This window comes from Cydia fagiglandana, chromosome 16 (assembly GCF_963556715.1).
Source record: "Cydia fagiglandana chromosome 16, ilCydFagi1.1, whole genome shotgun sequence".
Lineage (NCBI taxonomy): Eukaryota > Metazoa > Arthropoda > Insecta > Lepidoptera > Tortricidae > Cydia > Cydia fagiglandana.
Window position 1 is genome coordinate 15222622 of NC_085947.1, and position 12404 is coordinate 15235025.

A 12404-nucleotide genomic window follows, 5' to 3' on the forward strand; every position below is an offset into this window, starting at 1 on the left:
CCGGGACACAGTTCTTTAATATTATGTAGGGCTAAAAAGGCCCTCTGTCAGTGCGGGTGACAAGGCCCGGTCCTGGGCCTTATTGAACGTATGAGATGAAATTATCATCATCATTTCGGCCTATATACGTCCCACTGCTGAGCACAGGCCTCGTCTCATGCGCGAGAGGGCTTGGGCTATAGTCCCCATGCTAGCCCAATGCGGATTGGGATGAAATGAGATGAAATAGTAAATTTATATATTTTAATATAGGTAATTATGAGTTATTTGATTTCCCAATAAGTTTTAAGTAAGCATCACTTACTGACTTACAAAAGTATAAGTGTAGTACCTGAATTTTATTAGATGTTTTTAAAGCTTTATTATTAACAGAGCTTTAAAAATTAAGTTATAAGTGAAATTAAATAAGCGTCTTTAGTTGTAAAAAAATATGTTACAAGACCTATAAGTAATAAAGGGATAATTTTAGATATAGTCCACTTTTTTCGAGTAGATAGATGAGATGATTTCTTATATTTTTAATAATAAAACTCCTAGGTTTAATTCGGTCTGTCTACAAACCGCATACCTACCATTGCCCACCACCACACTGTTAACTGACAGTCCGTAAACCTTATTACAAAAGGCATAAGGTCCACCGATGGACAGTTAAGAGCGTCGCCGTTTTGAACCTATCTTAATACAAAAGTCAACAACGAAAATAATTAATTACCTAATACGTCACATATCTATGACATGACATGAACAAACAAGGAAAGCTATATATAAAAAAGTGTTTTTTCTCTGTCTTCTCACAAAGGAAAGCTGTGACAGTTTGAATTCCTCAAAGAAGGTTAGTAGTTAACACTAAACTCGAAGCAGCACCTTTAAAAAAACATTAGGGGTCACTGACCTGTCCCAGTAAATTGAGGTAGTGTGCGTGAGCTGCGTTTGTGTGTGAAATGGGGTAATTTGACAGAATCTGAAAATTTACCCTCCTCTACGCCCTCTTAAAGAGTTCGCAAATTTTTTATGCATGGAAAGTTTCATAGTAAAGCGCCAGGGCGCGCCGGCTGACGTTGATCAGTCTGTCAACTGTGGTTGGTGCAACTGGCCCTTAGTCAAGTAGCCCGCTGAAGCGCTATAAGGAACGTATATGAAATGTAGGGGGCAGCACAGAAGCCCCTTGATTATTGGCGCAAAGTATGTGTCAAGTTTAATTTTCCGATTTAGGTCACAAGATGGCAGAACCCTCAACGCGCAAGGGACGCGCAAGGCCCCGTGCATGAACTATAGGGGGCAGCATAGGAGCCGTCAGATTTTTGGCGCGAGGCGTAAATGTGTCGTTTATGCTTCCGATGTAGCCCACTATATGGCAGAATATACTATGCACAAGAAAACGTACCTACGAGAACAGTAGATGGTAGCATCAAGTTATAAGTTTCTGATTTAGGTTACAAAATAGCAAACGGTTCTATCCTTCTAAGACCCATGGTCCTACCTATAGTACCTACCTCTTCAGTTCGGTGATATTTAAATCCTATTGGAACAGAGTCGTTTTTGCTCTGTTTCGTTCCTCTGAACTCTATTACACCCTCTCTCTCTCTCACTCTGAACACTATAGGTTCAAATTTCAGTGGCAAATTTTGGATTTTACATTTGTATGGCTGGGCCTTAGGGGGCTATACTGAGCATACGAGTACAACTTGTGTACATGTTGTGTCATTTCGGGTGTCCTTTATCCCTAAGAGTATAGTAAAGACGAGTCGCTAACCGTGTCAGGCTGTTTAGTTCAGGCGGGCAGCCGTCAATCGATGGGCGGCGGCTGCGCGGTGATACTCGACGGTGGCGCCGTCAGGTAGCCCGCGGACGTAGGCGCCGCTGTAATATTGATAAAGTTTGAGATAGTGTCATTCAAAAGTGATCTTTAAGCTCTCTTAAATACATATAGACACGATATCTGGGAGACCGAGCTTTACTCGGAAAATATAGATTTTTTTGATTTGGGGCTCCGTCAAATATTTCGCTTTCCAAAAGGGTCCAGTCGCCAAAAAAGTTTTAGAACCGCTGAGGTGAGCCACAGACTCACCTTGTAGCGCGTGCTGTGATGGCGCAGTGATGAACAGGTCGTGTCGCTGCTGGGCGTACTGCTCCCACACGCGGCTCTTGGCCAGCACGCCTCTCACTCGCTCCCCGTGCGTGGTGGACATGGCCTTCAGTGCGCTGACTAGCTACAGTGGCTCACCTTGTAGCGCGTGCTGTGAGGGCGCAGTGATGAACAGGTCGTGTCGCTGCTGGGCGTACTGCTCCCACACGCGGCTCTTGGCCAGCACGCCTCTCACTCGCTCCCCGTGCGTGGTGGACATGGCCTTCAGTGCGCTGACTAGCTACAGTGGCTCACCTTGTAGCGCGTGCTGTGAGGGCGCAGTGATGAACAGGTCGTGTCGCTGCTGGGCGTACTGCTCCCACACGCGGCTCTTGGCCAGCACGCCTCTCACTCGCTCCCCGTGCGTGGTGGACATGGCCTTCAGTGCGCTGACTAGCTACAGTGGATCACCTTGTAGCGCGTGCTGTGAGGGCGCAGTGATGAACAGGTCGTGTCGCTGCTGGGCGTACTGCTCCCACACGCGGCTCTTGGCCAGCACGCCTCTCACTCGCTCCCCGTGCGTGGTGGACATGGCCTTCAGTGCGCTGACTAGCTACAGTGGATCACCTTGTAGCGCGTGCTGTGAGGGCGCAGTGATGAACAGGTCGTGTCGCTGCTGGGCGTACTGCTCCCACACGCGGCTCTTGGCCAGCACGCCTCTCACTCGCTCCCCGTGCGTGGTGGACATGGCCTTCAGTGCGCTGACTAGCTACAGTGGCTCACCTTGTAGCGCGTGCTGTGAGGGCGCAGTGATGAACAGGTCGTGTCGCTGCTGGGCGTACTGCTCCCACACGCGGCTCTTGGCCAGCACGCCTCTCACTCGCTCCCCGTGCGTGATGGATATGGCCTTCAGTGCGTTGACTAGCTACAGTGGCTCACCTTGTAGCGCGTGCTGTGATGGCGCAGTGATGAACAGGTCGTGTCGCTGCTGGGCGTACTGCTCCCACACGCGGCTCTTGGCCAGCACGCCTCTCACTCGCTCCCCGTGCGTGGTGGAGCGCGCCATGGCTTTTAAAGCGTTGACCAGCTGGGCGGCGGCCTGCCCGTCCAGGCGGGTCTCGAGGAGGGAGAGGAGCTCGTCTATTAGACCAGTTTCTAGAGCCTGTAGAGAAAAATGATATTAAGATATATGGTACATTTTGCTGTTTAAAACATCATGTCACCAGCAACTAGTTAACGGCTGTGTTTCATTGGACAACATAAAACAAAATGAACAAATGATGGTAACGAAGAGCAACACCTTTAACCAAAATGAACCTTTGTTGTCAAACATCATGCATGAGAATAAGTCATACATTTAATTTTCTTGGCGCGCGATAGTTTCTGCACGCCAATCGAAAAGTAAAATTATAAATAATTTTACGGTTTAGACTCGCTTGTTTTTAGTCACTCGTGCGACATGTTTCGGAGAGCCTAGGTCTCATTCCTCAAGCACTAACGCTCTAAGCCGTCGTGAGGGCTGCTCGCACTGTTAGTGCTTGAGAAAGGAGACCAAGGCTCTCTGAAACATGTCGCGCGAGTGACTAAAACCAAGTGAGTCTAAACCGTCAAATTATTTAATGTTGGTATGTCTCACAACCGTTTCAATTCGATGAAGTAAAAATGTGTCACGGCGGTTTTAAGCCCGGACATCACTTCGGTTACAGGGGTAGCTAGTAAAATACCTGTAGAACGAGGCGGTCCGTGTTGACGGAGCTGTTGAATATGGAGGCGAGCGCTTCACACGCGCTGCCGATGATCTCCCGACATGACTTCACGGCGGTTTTTAGTCCGGACATCACTTCAGTCTGGTTCATCGCCATTACGCACGACTGCAAAGAAAGTGCAATATAAAACTATTGTAATCGAAGAAAACTTAATACTCGTAAGTAACCTTACAGCTTGGCAAAAAAGAAGTAATTAAAATGTGGCAACACTGTACTGTAGTGTCGTCCCGTTTTCTTATATAAATTGGTTTGAAAGAGACGACACTAGAGTGTTGCCACTTTTTAATAAGTTCTCGAGCTTGGACAGGCTATCGCAAAACAATAAATACCTGTGTGCGGGCGAGTGCTGCGACGATGGGTACGGCGTGTAGCGGGCACTGCGGCAGTAATCTCATGAGTCGAGGTAGTTCACCTAGTTGGGCACACACTTCGCCCAGCGCTGGACGCGTTGATACCAGTACGGCCAGCGCTTTGGCACAGATGTCGCCTCTGCTGCCCTGTAACAAAACATATAGGTTATTCGAATATTCTATGAGATAATTAATCAGCTATATAAGTCGGTTTCCTTTAAGTTCTGTAAAGTGAATACGGGACAGAAACTTGTTTTCTTCGTAGATACTACGAAAATACGTCAGTAGTTTAGGAGCTAATGTTTAACCTTCTAAAGCAGCGGGGTCTTCAAACCCCGGCCCGCGGGCCAAATCCGGCCCGCGACGCGTTCCAATCCGGCCCGCTGACACCCAAAGCGAGTGCCCACTGTCCGGCTGCTGAGGCAGGCTCCAGGGGTTCGGCATTCATTGAGAGTGGAATTGTTTCTAACAGCAGCAACCAGACACCGGGGCAAAAACCGACGGTGGACCGCGCGAAAGTTTCTGAGGCGCAATATGGCCCTCAGGTAAAAAAGTTTGGAGACCCCTGAGCGGAGAGCTTTAGAATCTAAAGCAAGGTTCTTAGCTTAGTTCTTATTTTTTCATTGAAGGTACATATTTATTTCCAGACTTCATCTCATACCTCGCTGGCGTCCTTGCCGAGCGCGGCCACGCACTCGGTCAGTAGTTCCTGCAGGAACCGCTTGGGGCTGCGGAGGCTCCAGTGCGGGCTCTGCAGGAACAGCTTGAGGTAGACGCCGCCGACGACCACCTCGCCGGGCGGCGCCCACGTGTCCTCGCCGGCGGCGCGCTCGAGGGTCTCGCGGTCCTCGAACGTGGAGTTGGGGTCGCGGAGCTGGTTGCATTGGTGTCTGAAAGGAAGGGGTTACTTAGTGCAAGAAATAATTTTAAATAAATCTGTGCCGATGGAATAGATATGGTACGAAATTCACACTTGTTAGCACGTTCGACTAAAGTGCTACACCTGTCCACACCGCGCAAGCGGTACGAAGTGCCAAATGATGTGCTACGTGTGCTACAAAACTTGTACAGTCGCCATCAGATATATCGGAGCGGCCAAGGTGTTCACAATATCTGAACACGCGCTCTAACTCCCTGACAATAGAGGCGTGTTCAGATATTTGTGAGCGCCTTAGCCGCTCCGATATATCTGATGGCGACTGTACCTTCACACACCAAGCACGTAGCACTACGCAGATGCACTACGCCGTGGTAATAGAAGCGCTACGTTTGCTACGAAACCTGTTACTTACTGCTTACTGCTAGCCTTTCTCCGCATACGTTTTGTCTGGTTGTCCTTGGCATAGGCCTCTCCCATATTCCTCCACGCGTCCCTGTCCAGAGCCTGTCTTCTCCACAAGGCTCCAGCCACCTGCCTGAACTCGTCTTCCCATCTCATTTTTGTCTACCATCATTCCTTTTTTCGTCTCTTGGGTACCATGTTGTGATGTCCTTTGACCATTTTTCTCTTTTGTCTCGGAGCATGTGGCCGGTCCCCTTCCAATTTAGTTTTTTCATAGTGTGGTTTACGTCGATTATTTTTGTTCTCTTTCTAATGTCCTCCAGTTTTATTCTATCTCTAAGTTTAACATTCAACATGCTTCTTTATATACTGTTTTGACATACTTGGAGAACTTTAACCGAAACGAAACCTGTAGCACAATGTAACTAGCTACTTACTTGTCAGCCCGCTCGGCCAGCGTGCTACACACTCTTGCGCGCGCCTCGTCCGTCCACACAAGCTCGGGATGCTCGTGGCGCGAGTCGAACATGTGCGTAGCGCTCGCCGGTCCACTCTCGCGCATGGCTTCGCAGAACACGCCCGGTACGTAGCGCGACATTGTTAGCCGGACCTGTTGGATAAATTGTTTCATTATTTCAAAGCAATTCTTAATTAGTTTGTGGGAATTAGAGTAAGATTTGTGTAGATTAGGATTCAGACTGCCAATTTTTTCAGTCTTTGTATGATTGAAAATAGTTAACTGATCATAATTTGTACCTTTGAGATATTCATTAAAATCATCTCCTATAAACCGCACATGGAATCTTTATATAAACAAAGAAAAGTTTAATTTACGTTTAAGGTAAATCGAAGGTAGAATTGCTATCAAAATTAATATCAGAATTAAAATGTTAAAAATAAATACCTTGGGTCCATGTAGTTTGTCGGCCATCATTCGAGCTAACAACTCGACCGCGGACTCTCTCATCTCGGGAACTTTGCTGTTCGCGAACAAGTCTAACAGGTATATCACAGCACCTGTAGAAACAACGGGCAGTATTGTATAATCCGGGAATGCGTTGGTAGTGTAGAGCGTAAAGCTAACGGCTCGGCCACGACATTAAGCGACACGCGACGGCGGCAGCGATAAAACTATAGGTTGTAGCGAGACACCTTTCGTTCCCACCTATGGTTGTCGCTGCCGCCGTCGCAAGTCGCTTAATGTCGTGGCCGAGCCGTAAAGCTTGCTCCTTTCAATACCGATGGCGCAAGTTTGAATCTGCCGGCATATTTTAAGTTACGTACGACATATCATTTGATATTAACCAATCGTAATTTCGATGAAGAAAAACATTTACTAAGTGAAGAACCGAGACTAATCTCATTAAGGTGAAGGTGGTTCAGGGAATAGAGCTTTTGAAAAATCGTACCGCTTTTTTAGATCACAATACAGTTGTCAAAAAAATAATTAGCAATCTTGAGGATTTTCTCTAGTGACTTCATCGATTCGCATCCCGATTTTTTTACTTTCATTCGATAGAGAAAAAAATCACAAACATAGGTGTAAAATATTTAATAAATTGTAGCAATTTATGCATAAAAGCTAAAAATATGAAAATTGCTTCCTAAAAATGCGCAATTTTATTTTTGAGGAAACTCGTCGATTTTTGAAGTGAAAACTTCTTTAGCGGCGCTGAGCACTTTTTGAGGTGGGGAAAAAATGATGAACTCGAGATAGCGTAACGCGTAACGCGCTGACGTCATGTGTGACGGACCATGTTATTCACCAAAAAAGTTTAGTCATAGCGTATCATAATCAGGTCAATTATTTAAAACTGGACTTTTATATTAAGAAATAAAGCTCAATGTTCTAATCTTCTACGGAACTCTAGTACTGATGAATAAAACTCAAAATATCATGACCAAATATATTTAGATGCGAGGTCTGCAAGGTAACAGTTTACAATTTCTATTCGAATTTTAAACAATTAACGCTACCTACAAATTTAGGCTCACTGGCCAGCAATTTCGGAACAAAAGTTTTTCAATAGAAAGGAGGATGGGTCAATTATACATAGTGCTGCAGACATTTTGGACTAGTAGTCATTGAGTTTTCACTTCTGTCGACTCCCGGAGTGCAACCCGTTGTTTTTTTCAAGCGTTCTTGGAGGATAACTTATAATAGTACATTATTGTCGAGGCTCGGAAGTAGCTACTTGCAGGCTGAGGATTCGTTTTAAACGGACGACCTTGGGAGTCCGTTTAATTGAATCCGAAGCCAGCAAGTAGCCTTCCAGCCGAGTCATATATAGTGCTTTTCTCAAAAATGGTGCAAGAAATATAAATAGGTATCATAGAAATATTTTACAAAAGCAACGTTCTCACGTATATATTTTCACAGAGAAAAGCCCTTGCCGCCTTTTTATTTTTAAATAAAAAAATTGAAGTGTATTTTTCTGCCGAAAATACGCCAACCTATTTAAGACAGCTAAATAGTCGCGGTACTAATCATCTGTTTGGCTGTTTAATGGGCCTGTGCCTTCATTTGATATGGCCATCTCAACTTTTAAAAAGTTTGGACAAATAATGGAATTTGTATGCAACATTGCAGTCCCAAAATCGAGACTGCAATGTTTTTAACTTTTTAATTTTTGACTGACCATAAACTCCGCGCTTCGCGACCTATTTTTTAAACGGCAAAGTCGACTTTGACGTCCATTTTTGAGAAATTAGATTTAATTTCCTTCGTGTATTTGGCAGTAGGGTGTGTGCGTACCTTTGGCGAGCGCCTCCTTGACGAGCGCCGTGTTGGCGAGCAGCGCCGCCAGCGCGCCCAGCGCGTCGGGCCGCGGCGGCCGCGCGCCCAGCAACGCGAGAAGATGGCCTGGGAGAAACATACTAGGTTTAACCTCAAGGGGTTCAATGTTCTACACTTCGATTTTTTAGCATTAGAAATAGGGTAAACAATCTTGATGTGTCTTTTAATTGAAAAACACATTTTTAAAAATAAGTTACGGCAAATATGTAACAATTATGAATCTAATACGATCATTTATATTCTTCTGCTGTCATAAGTAATAGTTACTGATTTTTAACAAGCGTTTTTCAATTAAAAGACATGTTACGATCGCTTACCTTCTTTCAAGTACTTTCTAATGCTAAAAATACGAACTATAAGGGCCAGTTAGTTGCACCCACCACATTTGACAGACTGATCAACGTAAGCCGGCGCGACCCGGCGCTTTACTATGAAACTTTCCATACATAAAAATTTTGCGAACTGTTTAACGATACGAACAGTTTGGTGCAACCGACCCTAATACTAGTACAAATTACCTACAATGAAATTTAAATCTTAATAAAAGGAACAGAGTTGATTTTACTTCGTTTCGTTTGAATTTAAAACAAAACAAATTCAACTCTATTTTCTAATACCATAAATTCAAATTTGCCTGACAACGATGTAACACCTCAAAAGCCGTCTGTTATCTCTATCGTAGCGTTCACAGGCATTATGTTATCTTTACCACAGAATAAGTAATAGTACAGAAAGGACACTTCCTACAAAACTAAAGTTTGACAGCGATACAGAGTCGACTCATGATATCCCTTTCTAACTTATGGCAGTATCCCTTTCGATTATTCAGGGTTGTCAAAATTCAAGTACATAATTATCTTATCTGTGGACGTGCACGCAAAGGGATGTCGAGTTGTGTCAACCCTAATAATTGCTCGGAGCAATGCTGAGCCGAACGGAGCCGAGTTTGACCGAAGGTAGGGGTTACTCGCGGACGGTCTAGAACGCAAAATGCCTACTTCATTTTCCGACGTTTTATCTTTACGTTAGCGATGTCGACGGAGCCCCGCTGCCGCGGGGCTACTATTCTGTGCGGTTTGGCCTTCGGCCATTTGAAGATAACCAACGAACCTACCTGTGTGATATAAAAGGTGGTCATTTTGCGTTCTGGACCGTTCACGATGTAGACTAAAAGCGATATAGGCAAAATATTACACTAGTAATTTTGCGTTCTAGACCGTCCGCGACTATACCGAAGTCAGAAGAAGAGTGAGAAGAGTGTCTCCCCACTGTCTTTACCTAGCACTTGGCTGGCCGCGACGTCCTCGACGCACTCGCGGCTGCCGGCGGCGGCGAGCACGCTCCGCAGCGCCGCGTCCTGTAGACTGGGATGCGCGCGCGCAGACAACATGCCGAAGATTAGACCGAACTGGCCTATGCACTGGATCTCGGAGCCTGAAACAAGCAATACAATGATAATGTTCAATTAATAATCATCATCATCATCATATCAGCCAGAGGACGTCCACTGCTGGACATAGGCCTCCCCCAAAGAGTGCCACAATGACCGGTCTTGCGCCACCCGCATCCAGCGGACTCCCGCGCCCTTCACCAGGTCATCAGTCCACCTTGTGGGGGGTCTACCCACGATGCGCCTTCCGGTACGAGGTCGCCACTCGAGAACCTTTCCGCCCCAACGGCCATCGATTCTACGGGCCATGTGCCCCGCCCACTGCCCCTTAAGTTTAGCGATTCGGAGGGCTACATCGGTTACTTTGGTTCTGCTTCGGATGGCCTCATTCCTGATGCGTTCACGCAGAGAGACTCCAAGCATAGCCCTCTCCATTGCCCTTTGGGTGACTTTGAGCCTTCTTATGAGGCACACACAATTAATAATAGAAACTTCCAATTGTCGTAGTCGTCTTTTTAAAAAAAACCTTCTAATAAGATATTCGCATATTCATTAGTACTGGAGACGTCTCTTTTCTTTATATGAAACAATAATTACAAACGCGATAAACAAATTATGTTCTAGTTTGTGTTTTCTAAGAGGAAAGTCCTGGAGGTTAGAATGTTAAGTGGAGAAGAAAAAAATCGGACGTCGATGCAGTAGCTGAGGATGCAACATTGTTAAACAATAAGATAAAAGAGTAGTAGAGTAGTGTGTGTAGTAGGGTGTTTCATAAACGCGAACATGAATTAGCTAGGAATTTAGCTTAATTTAACTAAATCAGGCACGTAAAGTTTTAGGGCCACCCCACATCTGGCGTCTTTCGAGCGTCGGCGTCTACAATTCTATGGCCGCTGCTCGACGCAACGTCGACGCAACTGCGCAGCGACGTCATTTTCCATAGCGCTGACCAGACGCCGACGCTCGAGGGACGCTAGATATGGGGCGGCCCTTATGAATAAGATTATACCTGGGTTTTTAATGACGACATTGGCGAGAGCCGACAGCGCCATGGTGATGTGTTCCACGCGCTCCGGAGTCATGTCCTCTTTGGTCTGCTCCAGGATGAATTTCAGCAGGTCCAGGATGAACTGCTGAGGGTTCTGTGGCACAATCATTACAGGTCTCAGCGTACTGGTTAACACGTTGATTGCCACATCACGCGACGTCGCGTGATGCAGTCCATTACCCTGTGGCCGATGACGCGATGTCGCGTGATAAAGCCATACAATTTTGTTCGCGCCGTAAAATGGTGGCCGTAGCGTACTGGCTTATGGCATTAGTTTTGGCCACTAGAGAAGGGATTTATCTATTCGACAAACGTTGGCCATCTCGGTATGTTCGCCATTTTTGGCTTGGCAATCAACGTGTTAAAGTTATATTATAAACACGTCAATGACGGTTCCGTATATTCACATAAAAAAAAACCGGACAAGTGCGAGTTGAACTCGCCCACCGAGGGTTCCGTACTTTTTGGTATTTGCTGTTATAGCGGCAACAGAAATATCACTATCACGGTTCATGAGATACAGCCTGGAGACAGACAGACGGACGGTAGAGTCTTAGTTTTTACCCTTTGGGTACCCTAAAATACCCCTAAAAAACAAAACATATTCAGATAAATAGGTAGGTAGGTAGGTAGGTATTTGGTTTGTCGGTACTCAAGAACGGTGCAACCGATCTTGTTCAAAATGGTCTAAATTATGCTTCACAGATTACTTTCTAATATGTTTAACTGGATGCTGATAAGCAATTATGTGACAACCCACATCCATTTTGCAATGAGATCAAATCAAAAAATTGAAGCTTTAAGTTGACATTTTATCAAAAAAATATTGTGGGTCGACCCATTTTTGCTAAATAGCATCCCTAATGATTTGAAAATCTGAAGAGGGCAATGTTCTTTTCCAAAGCATTTTTTTTTCTATGAATGTAACTTGACTCACTGGTATGGGGAACTCTGGTTGGTCGTTGTATATGGCCACATAGACCCCACCGACGACCAACAAGCCCTCATGGGCTGTGTACTTGAAGGGTGGGATCAGTGGACCGTCCGGCTCCATTTTGGCCCGGAGTATGTCGCGTAGCTCAGCTCTTGTGCTGTTGTCCCACACCAGTAAGGGTGTCCGCCAGTTTGAGGTCAGGGTTTTAAGTAACTGGAACAAAAATAATTTGAAAAAGGACACACATAAACATGACATTTAGAGACGGTTCCTTCCTAACTACCTTCTAGATCCTCGCAAAAAGTAAAAGAACCAAAGGTGTTGACAACTTTTAAACTCGCAAAGTTGCCAGATTAAAGAGGGATCGGTCATGGCAATTCTTGGGGGCGGCTTATGTCCACTATTTCAACTGATAAGATGATATCTTTCAGACTATTTCCTGCCAGTGCTTTCGAAAAAATAGTGCGAAAAAAGCGCTGGTGGCCTAGCGGTAAGAGCGTGCGACTTGCAATCCGGAGGTCGTGGGTTCAAACCCCGGCTCGTACCAATGAGTTTTTCGGAACTTATGTACGAAATATCATTTGATATTTACTAGTCGCTTTTCGGTGAAGGAAAACATCGTGAGGACACCGGACTAATCCCAATAAGGCCCAGTTTCCCCTCTGGGTTGGAAGGTCAGATGGCAGTCGCTTTCGTAAAAACTAGTGCCTACGTCAAATCATGGGATTAGTTGTCAAGTGGACCCCAGGCTCCTATGTGAGCCGTGGCATAA

General features: G+C 45.5%; 1 protein-coding gene and 1 long non-coding RNA gene across 2 annotated transcripts in view; one reads left to right on the forward strand and one right to left on the reverse strand.

Annotated features, from left to right (window-relative positions):
• The window catches only part of LOC134672129 (uncharacterized), a 144827-nt gene that overhangs the window by 1107 nt on the left and 131316 nt on the right, over nucleotides 1–12404 (forward strand). The gene's annotated exons all lie outside the window — the stretch shown is intronic.
• Nucleotides 1699–12404, reverse strand: part of LOC134672111 (dnaJ homolog subfamily C member 13) — a 61936-nt gene continuing 51230 nt past the window's right edge. The window contains exons 31-41 of the mRNA XM_063530024.1: nucleotides 11636–11845; nucleotides 10660–10792; nucleotides 9539–9694; nucleotides 8219–8326; nucleotides 6368–6480; nucleotides 5901–6073; nucleotides 4843–5071; nucleotides 4161–4328; nucleotides 3790–3936; nucleotides 3005–3227; nucleotides 1699–1860 (exon numbers count right to left, since the gene is read on the reverse strand). Of these exons, the coding sequence (XP_063386094.1) occupies nucleotides 1787–1860; nucleotides 3005–3227; nucleotides 3790–3936; nucleotides 4161–4328; nucleotides 4843–5071; nucleotides 5901–6073; nucleotides 6368–6480; nucleotides 8219–8326; nucleotides 9539–9694; nucleotides 10660–10792; nucleotides 11636–11845 (1734 nt within the window). The 3' untranslated portion in view covers nucleotides 1699–1786. The remainder of the gene's footprint in view (nucleotides 1861–3004; nucleotides 3228–3789; nucleotides 3937–4160; nucleotides 4329–4842; nucleotides 5072–5900; nucleotides 6074–6367; nucleotides 6481–8218; nucleotides 8327–9538; nucleotides 9695–10659; nucleotides 10793–11635; nucleotides 11846–12404) is intronic.